The sequence below is a fragment of the Erinaceus europaeus genome, chromosome X, assembly GCF_950295315.1.
Source record: "Erinaceus europaeus chromosome X, mEriEur2.1, whole genome shotgun sequence".
Lineage (NCBI taxonomy): Eukaryota > Metazoa > Chordata > Mammalia > Eulipotyphla > Erinaceidae > Erinaceus > Erinaceus europaeus.
In genome coordinates, this window is record NC_080185.1 from 51,283,198 (window position 1) to 51,299,495 (window position 16,298).

General features: G+C 39.4%; 1 protein-coding gene across 2 annotated transcripts in view; it reads left to right on the forward strand.

Moving 5' to 3' along the window:
* The window catches only part of DCX (doublecortin), a 102,229-nt gene that overhangs the window by 65,307 nt on the left and 20,624 nt on the right, over positions 1-16,298 (forward strand). The window contains exons 4-5 of one of the 2 annotated variants that reach the window (XM_060183188.1): positions 801-903; positions 4,843-4,980. In XM_060183188.1, coding sequence (XP_060039171.1) covers positions 801-903; positions 4,843-4,980 — 241 coding nt within the window. The remainder of the gene's footprint in view (positions 1-800; positions 904-4,842; positions 4,981-16,298) is intronic. The other variant, XM_060183189.1, reaches the window with a different exon arrangement.

The window sequence follows — 16,298 nt, forward strand, 5'->3', positions numbered from 1 at the left end:
TTTAATGTATAAAATAGAAACATTGACAAGACTATAGGGTAAGAGGAGTACATTTCCACACATTGCCCACTCCCAGAGTTCCATATCCAATTCCATCCCTTGATAGCTTCCCTATTCTTTATCCCTCTGGGAGTATGGACCTAGGATCATTGTGGGGTGCAGAAGGTGGAAGGTTTGGATTCTTTAACTGCTTCTTTGCTGAACATGAGTGTTGGCAGATCAAATCAGTGGGGTTTGCAGTTAACAATATTTACATGCTTTCTGAAAAATTTAGTAAAGTACTTATTTATCATAGAGACAGCATTCAAGTAATGGGAGCTCTGAAAATCATTACATGACTGTGGCATGAAAAGAGGAGGTCAAGGGCATGGAAAGATATGGGAAAGGGACAAATAGGCTGAAAAAGTATCTTATCATATTTAATGAAGTTAGAATCCAGGGTAGAAAAATGTTGATATTATATAAATAACCCAGGAAGCCCATCAAGTCTTAGGCTTCCCTAAGTCTCCCTCCCCTTTTTGATATCTCTTGAATAATTGTGAAGCTAAGACAGTATCGTCATCTTTAAGCATCTCTAGCTTTGTGCAAGGCTTGCAGTCATCTGTGTGAACCAATTGTTCTTGATTAAATATTATTTAAAATTTATTTTATTTTATTTTCATAGAGACAGAAATTTAGCAAAAAATATTCTGGAGGTTAAAACCAATGACTTAGGTGTGATTTTTCCCTGCCAAAATATTGTGAAGTTCACTGTTACAAGACTATTTAATGTCAATTCAGTGTTTCTGCTTATTCTCTAGGTAACTTGTCTCCATGACTTCTTTGGCGATGATGATGTTTTTATTGCTTGTGGCCCTGAAAAGTTTCGCTATGCTCAGGATGACTTTTCTTTGGATGAAAATGGTAAGTGTAACTACTGGTCCTTATTGATTCATTTTTCTCCCCCTTTTAGATGCTTAGAATTAGGCTCATATGGTATGACCAACTTCCATGCGTGGTTCCTCAAGAGAAAACATTGTATCTTTCTCCTGTGCATTTGGACATATGAGTCATTGTGTGAAAAGTTGGTTATTTCAGATTCTAGTCTGAATAAAACTCACTATCTATCCCAATAGTAACAATATTTCTTGAATCACATATTGTGTTGTATTAACTAACAGGTTAAATCAGAGCACATGAAAGAAAATTTGGTGTAAGAGCTTGGATAGTGTGCATATATGCTCATTCCAATCAACATTTTCCAACTAGTTGGTCCATGTAGATGGTCCCATAGAAGAATCTTAGAAGAATCTTCCACTGTGGTCCCATAGAAGAATCTTCCACTGTGGTCTTAGTGTCAAATCTTTTACTTTTTCCCACTCTCTGGCATATTGCCCTACTCTCACTACCTACTATTAAGATTTGAGTTTTCAGTGTCACCAATCTTAAGAAAGACGTATCTGCCCATCTCCCTTTAATGGAGTACAAGATCCAGGTATAAATTAATGGTGAATTAACTCACATAGCAACAGAATTAGGTTATGATCCTAATGGGAAGGCAGATTCAAAACATATTTTCCACTTTGGAGGACTAAAGTGGGAAAAAAAACAAACTGAGTTCTGCTAATATAAACTCAAGTAATGGGTGGTATTTCTGCTGTGTTATTTTTAAGAAGAGACAAATTATCATAAAATAGTTTTTAAAATACCAGGATATTTTCCATTTACTATGCCTTCTTCATCTCCAGATCTGAACAGTTGTCACTGAAGTTTATCATGTTAAAAAACAAAAATGAGGGTTGTGTGGTTTTTAAAAAATATTTATTTATTTAAGAAAGGAGACATTAACAAAACTGTAGGATAGGAGGAGTACAACTCCACACATTTCCCACCACCCGATCTCCATATCCCATCCCATCCCCTGATAGCTTTCCCATTCTCTATCCCTCTGGGAGTACGGGACCCAAGGTCATTGTGGGATGCCGAAGGTGGAAGATCTGGCTTCTGTAATTGCTTCCCCGCTGAACATGGGCATTGACTGGTTGATCCATACTCCCAGTCTGCCTCTCTCTTTCCCTAGTAGGGTGAGTCTCTGGGGAAGTGGAATGCCAGGAACATTGGTGGGGCCGTCAGTCCAGGGAAGTCTGGTCGGCCTTATGCTGGCATCTTGAACCTGGTGGCTGAAAAGAGAGTTAACATACAAAGCCAAACAAATTGTTGAACAATTATGGACCTAAAGGCTGGAATAGTGCAGATGAAGTGTTTGGGGGGTAATCGCTGCAGACTCTTGTGTACTTCTGCTTTCAAGTATATATTTTGCCCTCTTTTATGGCTACCTGTGAACTTATGCTCTATCTCCGGGTACATGGTCTATATCTAGGTTTGGGGACTTTGTTAGGAAGTGAACCACCTGGAATGGAATTAGAGTATACTATGAAAGGAAAGGACTCACTTGAGTAATGAAGCTGAAGGGTTGTCATTCCACACCTGAAGTCTCTGGACACAGTCTGAAGTGAAGCATGCTGGGGTGGCACTCATTGTATTGATTAGGTTGCTATTAGTGGATGAAATATTAATTGATATGAATTAAGAGAAACATGCAGGAAAGTGCGCCCCACCCTAAGGTTCCAGGACTGGGGGAAATATAGGCTCTATAGTGGAAATGTGAGGTTCCTGCTATCTTAGGGTTCAAGAAGACAATGGATAGTTATTGTTATCACATTATTAGGTTAACTTTTTTTAAATTTTTTATTTAAGAAAGGATTAATGAACAAAAACATAAGGTAGGAGGGGTACAACTCCACACAATTCCCACCACCCAATCTCCATAACCCACCCCCTCCCATGATAGCTTTCCCATTCTCTAGCCCTCTGGGAGCATGGACACAGGGTCGTTGAGGGTTAACTTTTTTTTTTCATCACATTATTTGAGTTAACTATGAAAAGTCCCTTTGTTAGGGTTTGCTGAATAATACCCAGCATCTTGTATATAGCGGTGCCACCCATTGCTTCTGTTCTACCTGGTTGTGTGTTTGTTTTTGCTTACCATAGTTACCTTTAAGAAAACTCAGTTTATGGAGTCGGGCGGTAGCACAGCGGGTCAAGCACAGGTGGCACAAAGCGCAAGGACTGGCTTAAAGATCCTGGTTGGAGCCCCAGGCTCCCCACCTGCAGGGGAGTCGCTTCACAGGTAGTGAAGCAGACCTGCAGGTGTCTATCTTTCTCTCCCCTCTCTGTCTTCCCCTCCTCTCTTCATTTCTCTCTGTCCTATTCTATCCAACAATGAAGACATCAACAACAATAAAAACAACAGCAACAAAAAGGAAATAAATATTTTTAAAAAAAGAAAACTCAGTTTAACAAAAAAGAATACCTAAAATTTCTGAGTAATTTATATACCAAATGTCTTTAACTAGTAGGTAATATGGAGATATCCAATGAGAAGTTTATTCTGTCCCTAGGTATTTGATTGCACATTGAGCTGCACAGCACAAAGTCAGGAAAGCTATGGTGGAAAGAACACTAGATTGGAACACAAGAAACTTGTCTACTGGTCCTTGTTCTGCTATGTTAATGCTCTGTCTTAAACTCTAAAAGAGGCTTAAAATTTTTGTAGTCTTTTGAGCAAAATGAGAATGATCCTCCTAATATGTTATGATAATCAATGTCCCTAAATTGCCATACTAGAAATGTTGAGTAACCTGCGTAGAGAAGGTGCTCTGAATGTATAAGACTAAAGATGGGGGAAATAGCAGGAAAGTTGGAAGACTCTTCTAAATACCTGTGAGAGTTCTACATTCTGAGTGTCAAAGTCAATTATCAGTTCACCCATTGAACCAGCATAAAGTTGAAAATCAAAAAGGACTCAACAAATGTAAGACGATAGTGGTGATATCCATTCATATCGATGATATGAATTAATAATCTATTGTAATATGTGATATGTAATGGATTAGGAGTGGTAGTTCCTATCCCCTGAATTAATTATTATTATTGATTGCCCCAGCATTAATTATTGGAATCAGTGCCTGCAGCATGTTTCCACCATTCCAGCATCCTTTTTCTCTTTTTCCTTTTTCTCTATTTTCTTTTTTTTCTTTCCTCCCTTTTTATAGACAGAGATAAATTGAGAAGGAAGCAAGGGAGGAGAAGGAGAGACACCTGTAGCACTGCTGTATTGTTTTTGAAGCTTCCGTTCTATAGCTGGAGATCAAGGGTTTAAACCCTGGTCCTTTCTCATGGTAACATGTTCACTCAACCAGGTGTGCCACTACCCAGCTTTATTTCTACTTTTTTAAATTGTTCATGATTGCTTTTATATGTGTGGCTCTAACCTCTGAGTTGCCAATATCTTCTATAAGGAAATTGATGAAATATTATGTCAACAGGTGTTATTCTGATACATGGCTTGCTTTTTCATAAATGATTGAGTTTATTATTTAATTATCTACACAACCTGCTTTTCGACTCCTTTCCTTGCTTCCATAATCCAGATATTTTCATGTCTGGTTTTCTAGCTATCTGTCTTTGTAAGAACTCTGATGGTTATGGGGGATGAGAGTAGGACACAGAATTTTGGTGGTGGGTGTGAGATGAAACTATACACCAGTAATTTTATAATTTTTGTAAACCACTAGTAAATCACTTGTAATTAATATTGAAAAAATTTTAACATATGATGTAGCCCAGGTGACCTTTGAAAACTTCTCACTTGCCTTCTTTACCCAAGGTATTATTAGTATGAATGGTGACAACTACCTTGTCCACTTTGACCTGGGGTGGTTATTTTCATTTCCAGAGGTTGCTAATTTTGTAAGCCTCAGGTTTTCTGAGGTCTTACAAATCTTTGTTCTTTTCCATCAGAGTGTCGAGTTATGAAAAGCAACCCATCAGCCACAGGTGGCCCAAAAGCATCTCCAACACCTCAGAAGAGTTCAGCTAAAAGCCCCGGCCCTATGCGCCGGAGCAAGTCTCCAGCTGACTCAGGTAACGACCAGGATGGTGAGTGCTCTTCTCCTAACTGTGCATGCTGGTATTATATATATATTAATGCCCTCTGCATGTGGAAGAATGAGTTCCTCATAGACATCATTGCGTTTCCATGCTACCAATTTATCAGTTCAGAAACTAACATAGAAACAAAACAAAACTTGCTTGGAGTTATGGAAACAAAGTCTCAGCCCTTATTCTACTGATGTGGATGCAGCATAAATCTGGTCTGTGTGCTTCCTGTAATGCTTATTGTCATGGCTGTCTTCATTAACATTTTCAACACCATCCAACAAAGTTATAATCATCAAAACAATCATGTCAAACATAGATTTGAAGTAGAAAATCAGAATAACAAATAAGAATGTAAGACAGTCACCCCAAATTGTCAATATAATTGATGCACTTGAGTTTCAAAATATGACTTTGAACCATCTAGAAGTAAAAACCAAAAAGGAAGCAAGATAAATTGCATTATTCTTATATATGTGTGTGTGTGTGTGTGTGTGTGTGTGTTAGATTCTGAGAGGAAACAAAGCTATCTGTCATCTAGAATCTTATTTATTGGGTAGTGATCAATCTAGAAAAAAAAAATGTGGCCTGTGGATCACTGTCAATTGGTGAACCATTTATTTACCTTGCAAGATTAGGAGCTTGTACCAGACATCAAACAACTATGTACTAAGCAAACCATTTACTTCGCCTGGCTTGTTTTCATTACATAATTTTATTGATTGTGGTGGTAATGTGTTGGTCTACATTATGTTACAATATACTGCACTTGCAGATTAAGTGGAGCTAATCTAAAAGATACCCATTCAAGTCTAAATTTAGAAGCTTCTTCTTCTTCGTCTTCTAGCGTTTGCCCTTCTTCCGTAGCCAGAATTTAGAAGCTTATGTGTCCTTACACGGACAATACAAATTATTTATAGGAAGGAAATTATATAATCCACAAGTCTTACAATTTTTTCTTACCACGGCTCAAGGTTCACCATGAGAATTCTGACCTGAAGCCTTAGGGCAGGGAGCATAAGGTATTCTATCATTCCTTCAATCTGAGTCTGCTTGAATAACCTAGTGACTTAAATGCCTATAGCCCGAAAATTCAGCCTGTGGTGCCTATTTAACTTAGCTCAGTGTGCATATTATCTGCTATCTCCTTCATTGTAAGCACAAAGAAGTAAATTATGGAAAGATAGTTCAAGTTTTTCACACTTCCATGTCTTTTCACACCTTGTTCTCTGCACCTGGAATGCCATTCCTCTAACCCACCACTCTTCTTTGTTAACAGTTCTTCAATGCATCTTTAAGAACAAAAATATAAGTAATTGATTCTCGGCAATATAACAACATGTTATTCTTATTTCTGTGGGATCAGGTACCATATTATGCTTTAAAGTGTGTCTCTACTTGCAGAGTACTCTACTGAGTTTCATAAAGGCAAGGTGTCATGAGCTATTTTTTGTACCCCATATGCCAAACACATAGCCTATCAGTCCAAACAGATGCTCAAATAATCTATGTTAGTAAAAATATTCATAACAAGGGACCAGTTAGTAGCACACCATGTTGTTAAGCTCATGTTGTGCCACGTTTCAGGACCTGCACAAAGATCCCGATAGGATTCCCCAGCTTCCCACCTGTAGGGGGATTGATTCATAAGTGGTGAAGCACATCTACGGGTGTCTCTCTTTATTTCCCCTCTCTGTCTTCCCCTCTCTCAATTTCTCTCTGTCTTGTTCGACAACAACAGCAGTAACAACAATAACAGCAACAACAACAGTAACCACGACAACAACAGTGGAACAAACATGCCTTCCAGGAGCAGTAGATTTGTGGCTCAGGCGCTGAGCCCCAGTGATAACCCTGGAGGCAAATAAATATATATATATATATATATATACACACACACACACACACACACACACACACAAGAAGAGCATGCACTAAGCATGGTACTGTGAACTCACTGAGCATTTAAGCAATCTATACAGAAAGAATAATAAATAAATGTGATTGATAATATTTTAGTTACATGTATGAAAAACACAAATATAAGAAAACACATTTTCAAAGTGACACAAATCTAGGTTTTGATAATAGAATTTATGGATCAATATGTCAATGCCCATGTTCAGAGGGGAAGCAATTACAGAAGCCAAACCTTCCACATTCTGCACCCCATAATAACACCCATGGGGTAATTAAGAATAGGAAAGCTATCTGGGGAGGCCCTGGTGGTGGTAATTGTGTGGAGTTGTACCCCTCTTATCCTATGGTTTTTGTCAGTGTTTACATTTTATAAATAAATACATTAAAATAAAAAGTGAAATTGTTAGTATAGATTCTAAGCAAGGCATTGCACAATAGTAAACTTTACAACTCTTTGGTCCAGTTTAATAGAGCCAGGTTATAACCATTTAGCTAATAATTTTCTTCAGAACTATCAATGACTCTGTGAGGAATTTCTAACGTATTACTAATCTCTTATTATGAAACAAATCACCCAAAAGTTTTGAGTGATTTAAAAGACAAACATTTATTATATTACAGTGCCCTTGGATTAGGAATTATGGGGGAGCTATGACATGTTTTCTTCTTAATCAGGATCTCTCATATAATTGTACTTATGATATTATTAGGGAGATATAGTAACCAGAAGACTAAACTAGAGCTGTGAAATACACTTCCAAGATAACTGTTGGTATGACTGAATTATTCGAGAGAGTACACAAGAAAGAAGATGCAGTACCTTATGAACTAGTTTTAAAAAACACACAATCTCTATTTTAGGCTTCATTAAAAGTTATCATTGACTCATGTTCTAAGGGAGGTGAATAAGGTTGTACATGATATATGGTGTAGTACTAATGTTTTAAATCAAAACATTCTTAGAAATACTGTGATGTTTGAAGCAAATACATTTATTTTAGGAAAGAGAGAAATAGAGAGAGTAGGGGGAAGACAGAGAGGGGGAGAGAAAGATAGACACCTGCAGACCTGCTTCACTGCTTGTGAAGCGACTCCCCTGCAGGTGTGGATCCAGGGGTTGGAACCAGGATCCTTACGCCAGTCCTTGGGCTTTGCGCCACCTGTGCTTAACCCACTGCACTACCGACCAGCACCCTGCAAATACCTTCTTTGTGCAGAGTATTTGCTCCATAATTTCTGTCATGATTTTTCCTTATTTCTTAACTTGTCTCTTTCCTGTTCTACCCATGAACAAATAAAAAACACTCCACTTTATTTCCTCCAGATATAATTCCTTGTTCTGCCAATATTGTGATTGCCATAAACTGGAATGCCTGTTGCTAAGTCCTAAACTCAAATTAAGGAAGGATTTGGTTATCCATATAGTGTTACCATAAGAACTTCTTACTAGGAGAGTTGAGGCACTCTTAGAATCCATGTTCCATTTTCCATGTTTATCTTTTAAGAATGTGAAGTGGTCTGGCAAAATAGCTTACTTGGATAGTGTATCTCCTTTGCCATATTCATGGCCCAGATTTCAACTCGGCTCCAACTGCATTTTCCACCCAACCCCTAATCTCTGTCTCTCTTTCTATCTGAAAAATTAGTCCTGGAGCTGTGAAGCTCAGGTGATGATAAAACAATAAATAAATAAAATAACAAACAAATGAATATCAAAGGACTTTGCAAACAGATAAAATCTGAGTTTAGCAAAATAGCACACTTGGATAGTAAGTTGTTTTGCCTTGTGTGCGACCCAAGTTAGAGTCCAATGCACATGGCAATGGAGAAAGCTTTGAAGCTGTTGTCTCTTTCACTGTTTCTCTGTATTCCCATCTAAAGTCATCCTGGAGCAGTGAAGTCTTGGTAATGTAAAAAATATATATAAATAAGTCTCAGTCCAGAAGGTTCTTATGGACTATCTAAATAAAGTTTATACAGTATTGCATTTTGATTAACTCAAGCCTGACCATTTTGATGGACAGATTTACACCTAACTTTAGAATTAACAGATATTTCTTGTGCATCTCTTTTCATTATAGACATTAATGTATTAATTTCTCCTTATCTGTAAGTACCTCCAACGGAATTGGATTAAATTTTAAAAAGAAAATTTTCAGTTGCTAGGAAATAATATTTCTGCCTTTTTTCCTTTCTTTTTTTTCTAGGACATGTGGTTTATTTTTTATTTTTATTTATTTTTTTTAATTTAAGAAAGGATTAATTAACAAAACCATAAGGTAGGAGGGGTACAACTCCACACAATTCCCACCACCCAATCTTCATAACCCACCCCCTCCCATGAGAGCTTTCCCATTCTCTAGCCCTCTGGGAGCATGGACCCAGGGTCGTTGAGGGTTGCAGAAGGTAGAAGGTCTGGCTTCTGTAATTGCTTCTCCGCTGAACACGGGCGTTGACTGGTCGGTCCATACTCCCAGTCTGCCTCTCTCTTTCCCTAGTAGGGTGGGTCTCTGGGGAAGCGGAGCTCCAGGACATATTGGTGGGGTCTTCAATCCAGGGAAGCCAGGCCAGCATCCTGGTGGCATCTGGAACCTGGTGATTGAAAAGAGAGTTAACATACGAAGCCAAACAATTTGTTGAGCAATCATGGATCCCAAGCTTGGAATAGTGGAGAGGAAGTGTTAGGGGGGTACTCACTGCAAACTCTAGTGTACTTCTGCTTTCAGGTATATATTTTGCAGTAGTTTATGGATACGTGTGAACATAAGCTCTCTCTCACAGAAACTGGTGTATATCTAGGTTATGTGACTTTGTTAGAAAGTGAACCACCTGAGATGAAATTAGAGTGTACTATAAAAGGAAAGGTCTCACCCGAGTAATGAAGCTGAAGGGTTGTCATTCCACTCGTGAAGTCTCTGGACACAGTCTGAGGTGAAGCATGCTGAGGTGGCAATTGTTGCGTTGGTTAGGTTGTGATCGGCGGATGCAATATTATTTGGTATGGATTGGGAGACGCATATGGGAAAGTGGGCCCTATCCAAGGGTTCTAGGACTGGGGGAAGTAGGGGCTCTATAGTGGAGATGTGAGGTTCCTGCTGTCTTAGGGTTCAAAAAGACAACTGATAGTTAATGTTATCATCACATTATTTGGTAATTGGGTTAACTTTGAAAAGTCCTTTTGTTATGGTTTGCTGTACAGTATCCAGTATCTTTTATATAGCTGGGCTATTGGATGCTTCTAATCTACTTGGTCTAAGCTTTTGAGAGAGCCCGCATATCAAATACACAGCCTATATATTAAAAAGATTCAGTTTGTGTTTTGAAAAACTTTGAGACATACAATTGATTTTCCCCCTCTCATATTAATCAACTACTGATTTATATGTCTACATTTTGCTAGGAGTGTACATAAACACCATTCCCACCACCAAAAGACTGTGCCCCATCCCTCCCACCCACTGCCACCCCCCCACTGGCCCAGGAAGCTGCATGTCTACACCTCACCACAGGGTTTTTACTTTGGTGTCCTACTTACAATTTGATCAGGTCCTGCTTTTAGTTTCCCTTTCAGATCTTCTTACTCAACTTCTGTTGATGAGTGGGATCATCCCATACTCATCTTTATCTTTCTGACTTAGTTCACTTAACACAATTCTTTCTAGCTCTGTCCAAGATGGGTCAGAGAAGGTGGGTTCATTGTTCTTGATAGCTGCATCTTTTTTCCTTTCTTTAATCTTTATTTATAAAATGGAAATATTGACAAGACTATAGGAAAGAGGGATACATTTTCACACAGTGCCCACTCCCAGAGCTCCATATCCAATACCCTCCCTTGATCGCTTCCCTATTCTTTATCCCTCTGTAAGTATGGACCCAGTATCATTATGGTTTGCAGAAGATGAAAGGTCTGGCTTCTGTGATTGCTTTTCCACTGAACAATAGCATTGACAGGTTGATCTATACCCTCAGCCTGTCCCGCTCTTTCCCTAGTGAGGCAGGAATCTGGGGAAATGGGGCTTCAAAACACATGGTCAGGGCATCTGCCCAGGGAAGCCATCATGCTAGCATCTGGAACCTGGTGGCTGAAAAAAAGTTAAGATATAAAGCAGAACAAATTGTTGACTAAACATGAACCTAAGAACAAGAATACTGCAGATGAAGATTTGGGATCTCCATTTTGGAAAAAGCTAGTAGGTCCATTTTAGGTATATTCCAAGGCGGGGTGGGGGATCCATAACTTTACTAGTTTTTGCCTGCGCCTGACATTTACTACGCAGGTGGACCCAGGTTAGTGTCTAGGGAGATTGTGTCATAGTTGGAATAAGGACTATAAAGTTGGATCAGGGAAGAGAGTAGCTCCCAAATATGGGGAAATATATAAATATTGTTAACTGTAAACCCCATCGATTTAATCTGGGATCCATAGTCAGCAAAGGAGCCTATGTAACCTCTGCATCCCTGCAGGTCTGAGCTTGCATTCTGTGGTCATGAGTAGGAACATTCCAGGCTGTACTAATTTCAGGACCCACCTTCCTCAGGCAGTAGGTAGAGTATATTATACAACTTCCCATCGGAGAATGGAATATTCCCTACTGCTGTTGATCTACATTGAGGGCAAGGTAGTATAGGGGCCCACAAAAGGGTCCATTAAGTTGTTCCTAATGGAGATTACCAGTGACAGTGGCTAGAGGGATCTGTTAGAGGTCTAGGCCCATCATGTCTGTGTGAGAATCCCAGGACACCCTGATTAGGGCCCAGGTGATGGGCTGGCCAGGTAGTACTTAAAGAGTCATCATTAAAGTATGCCAGTTTCTTGCCCTTATTCAACTTTTGTAGTCCTTTCCTAGCTCATAGGACTTCTTAATTCCATTTCACTTTGTCTGACAAGGTTAGCTTTGGAGTGATTGAGGAAAGTGAAATAGGAAGTAGGTGAGGAAGCTATCTAGGTCTAAATAGAAACTGCCTCATTACATACTTTAAGGTGTCTTCTTAGGTCTTTCTACCTGCTTGCTTCACTTATTGATTCACTGCAAATTATTGTGTACTTTTGCTTTAAGGTATGTATTTCCCCCTAACTTATGGATGCATATACATATGCCCTGTCTCATGGGCCCTGGTTTATATCTAGGCTTTGAGGTTTTTTTAAGAAGTGAGCCACCCAAAATGGAATTAAGAAATCTTATGACCTAGGAAAGGTCTCACCAGAGTAATGAAGCTAGATTTCCAGGTTGAGGGAAATGTAATGTGATAGTCAGTTTGCTATTATTTAACAGTAAGTCATTGTATTAACAAGCCTGTGGTTCTCATCTTTCTTCTCTTAACAATCTTATTTTATGAGAGAGAGAGAGAGAGAGAGAGAGAGAGAGAGAGAGAGAGAGAGAGAGAGAGACTAAAGCCTCCTTCAATGCTGTGGGGGTTCAGCTTAAAGTTGAGATGCACACCTGGCAAAGGAACACACTGATTCCAGCTGTTATTTCACTATCCCTCTTTCCTTAAAGTTTGTACACAAATTTGTAGAAGTCAGACTTTTCCTGTTCCCAGGATCCTATGAAAGAATGACGTTTCTCCTAGGCCTTTGTAAGGGGTGCTCAGGGGGCACAAAAGAATGTGGTGTGTGTGTGTTAGCCTATGTCCAAAATCAAACGTCTAGGAAGTGATTAAGCGAACCTCGACTGATTCCAGAGGATGTGTCCTTCCACAAATTTCATGGAGTTCCTGCTCCATGAAATCAGGAGTGAGAACTAACAAAAGGATTTCTCCACCAAGACACATTTTAGGCCGACAACTTGCAATAGAGAATAAATGATGGGGGAGCCTCCCCTTGCGCAGGCTTCAAATCCCAGGCCCCTACTTGCAGAAGAAAATTTTCATGAGCTCTAGAGCAGTGTAGAAGGCATATTTCTTTTGTTTTTAATTTTTGAATTTTTAATTTTATTTATAAAAAGGAAACACTGACACAGTCATAGAATAAGAGGTGTACAACTCCACACAATTCCCACCACTAGAACTCCCTATCCCATCCCCTCCCTTGATAGCTTTCCTATTCTTTAACCCCCTGGGAGTATGGACCCAAGGTCACTGTGGGATGCAGATGATGGAAAGTCTGGCTTCTGCAATTGCTTCTCCACTGAACATGGACATTGACAAGTTGATCCATACTCCAAGCCTGCTTCTATCTTTACCTAATGGGGCAGGATGCTGGGGAATTAGCTCTCCAGGACACATTGGTGGGGTTGTCTGGTTGCATTATGCTAGCATCTGGAACCTGGTGACTGAAAAGAAAGTTAACATATAAAGCCAAACAAATTGTTGACTAATCATGAACCTAAAGGTTGGAACAGTGCAGGTGAAGAGTTGGGGAGGGGAGTTCTGTTTTGTAGATAGCTAGTAGTCATATTTTAGTTATATTCAAAAGGGCATGTGGCTATGCTGATTTTTTTTTCCCTGAGCTTGAAATCTGATATGTCAGTGGATCCAAGTTATTATCTGGGGAGATGATGTCATGGCTGGAAAAAGGACCGAAAAGCTGGATCAGGTAAGAGAGTAGCTCCCAAATATGGGGAAGGTGTATAAACATTGTTGACTATAAACCCTATCGATTTGATGTGATCTGAGGCCCATATTCAGCTTAGGAGCCTATGTGACCTCTGCATCCCTGTAGATCTGAGCTCACATTCTGTGGTCATGAGTAGGAACATTCCAAGCTGCCGCAATATCAGGACCCATCTTCCTTAGGTGTAGCATAAAGTATGTTTTCCAGCCTCCCTTCAGAAGATGGAACATTCTCTACCATTCTTGATGCAAGTTGAGGGCAAGGTCCGATCAGGGACCACAAAGGGGTCTATTGTGTTGTTCTTGATATAAATGACCAGTTATGATGAAGAGAGGGATTTATTCAAGTTCTAGGCCCATTAAGTCTGTTTAGGAATCTCAGGACTCCGTGACTAAGACCCCAGCTGATGGGGTGGCCTGATAATGACTAAGAGTCATTGTTAAAGTATGCCAGTCTTTTGACATTTCATGCATGAGATCTCTGGACACAGTCTGAAGTCAAGCATGCTGAGATGGTACTCGTTGCATTGATTAGGTTGGGATCAATACATGCAATATCATTTGGTATGAACTGAGAGAAGCATGCAGGAAATTGAGCCCCACTTTAGAGGTTCCAGAACTGGAGAAGTATAGGCTCTATAGAGGCAGTGGGAGGTTCCTGCTGTTTCAGGGTTTAAGAGGGCAATAGAGGGATTCGGGCAGTAGCGCAGTGGGTTCAGTGCAGGTGACTCAAAACACAAAGTCCAGTTTAAGGATCCCAGTTTGAGCCCCGGCTCCCCACCTGCACAGGAGTCACTTCATAAGCGGTGAAGCAGGTCTGCAGATGTCTGTCTTTCTTTTCCCCGCTCTGTCTTCCCCTCCTCTCTCCATTTCTCTCTGTCCTATCCAACAACAATGACATCAACAACAATGATAACTACAATGACAAGGACAACAAAAAGGAATAAATAAATACTAAAAAAAGACAATAGATAGTTATTGCTATAATCACATTATTTGGCTATTTGGTTAACGTTGAAAAATCCCTTTGTTAGGATTTGCTGTATCATACACAACATCACCATATTTTATGTCATTTGACATTATTTGTATATAGCTGTGCCACTGCTTGAGAAGGCATATTTCTTTCTCACTCCCCTTCCATCTCCCAACCCTCTCAACTTCTCTCTGCCTCTATAAAAAGAAGTCAAAAAGGTTACGAGGAGTAGTAGATTCACTTTATAGACACCAAGCCCCAGCAATTTCCCTGATTGCAATAAATAGTGACAATGTTTTCAGTCCTTAGAAAATAATTCTGTCACTTCCATTAGCCATCTTACAAGAATTTTTTTTTCTTGAGGGAAACTAATCTCTATCAAAACATTGCAGGAGATGATATATACATTTATTTGTTTTTTTATTTATTTAAGAAAGGAGACATTAACAAAACCATAGAATAAGAGGGGTACAATTCTGCACAATTCCCATAACCCGATCTCCACATCCCACCCCCTCCCCTGATAGCCTTTCCATTCTCTATCTCTCTGGGAGTATGGATCCAGGGTCGTTGTGGGTTGCAGAGGGTGGAAGGTCTGGCTTCTGTAATTGCTTCCCCGCTGAACATGGGCATTGACTGGTCTGTCCATACTCCCAGTCTGTCTCTCTCTTGGGGGAGGGTGGCCATTGGGCTTCCTGGCATGGCGGAGGGTCGGGGGTGCGGGGGGTGGTGGGGATGGGACACAGTCTTTTGGTGGTGGGAGTGGTGTTTATGTACACTTATTTGTTATAGAGAAGAATTGTCTCTTGTTTAAAGTATTCACAAGGTCATACTGTTTAAAAATTGTAGTTTAAAATCCAAATCCAATTTTCCAATCCTACATCATCTTTTATCCTATGAAGAATTTTACCTAAGAATAAATCTTATGATCAAATCAGTGAAGAACCATTTCTGGACTCTCAGTTTTTGCTTCCCTAATGGTTGCATCCAGAATGATGAGTAAAAGCTTTACAATGTGCAGAAACAAGTAGCCAAACCAACCCTGATGTACACCAAGGAACTCTTTGAAATGAAAGTGTGAAAACCACAGGCTCTGTCTCTTGGCCTTGTTCATAAGTAAGTTGAAACCACGCTGGTTCCACTTTGATGCCCCTCCAGAAAAACTCCCTGTATATGTAAGAAAAATATTGTGGTCTTGGATTTGAATGGAGGAAAATTTATAATATCTTAATATGAGAAAAATGGGGAAATCGATGAATTATATTACATTTTCCTCTATAAAATATTAAGGAAAATGCAAAACAGAGAACCAATCATTAAAAAGTCATAGTAGAAAATATGTGATGTACTAATATTAAGGGAGGTTTGAAGTGAATCTGCGAACAAATCCATGAAACCACCGTCCTGAAGCTACAATTCAGGGAAGGCGCTTTATACCATTAAAGAAAGTCATACTGTCTCAGTACTTTTTTCTTGTGATTAAAAAAAAAATCAATATGCGTGGATACCATCTATTGTAGTCATCAGGAGAAAAATGAGATTTCATATGTGGTGAAGTGGCTCGTCCACTCTGAAGCATTCAAAAATATCACCCAAATTACTTGTATTGAATAAAATTCATTTTAGTAAATGTTCTTCAGGAAGATGGTGATATTGAACTAAAAGACTGAAACAACTCCTTCATATTATACTCCCCGATTTTTTATTTTAATTTTTAATAAAATACAAATTTTGACATGACCGTAGGATAAGAGGGGTACAATTCCACACAATTCCCACTACCAGAACTCCGTATCCCATCCCCTCCCTTGAATGCTTTCCTATTCTTTATCCCTCTGGGAGGGAATATGGACCCAGAAACATTATGGAG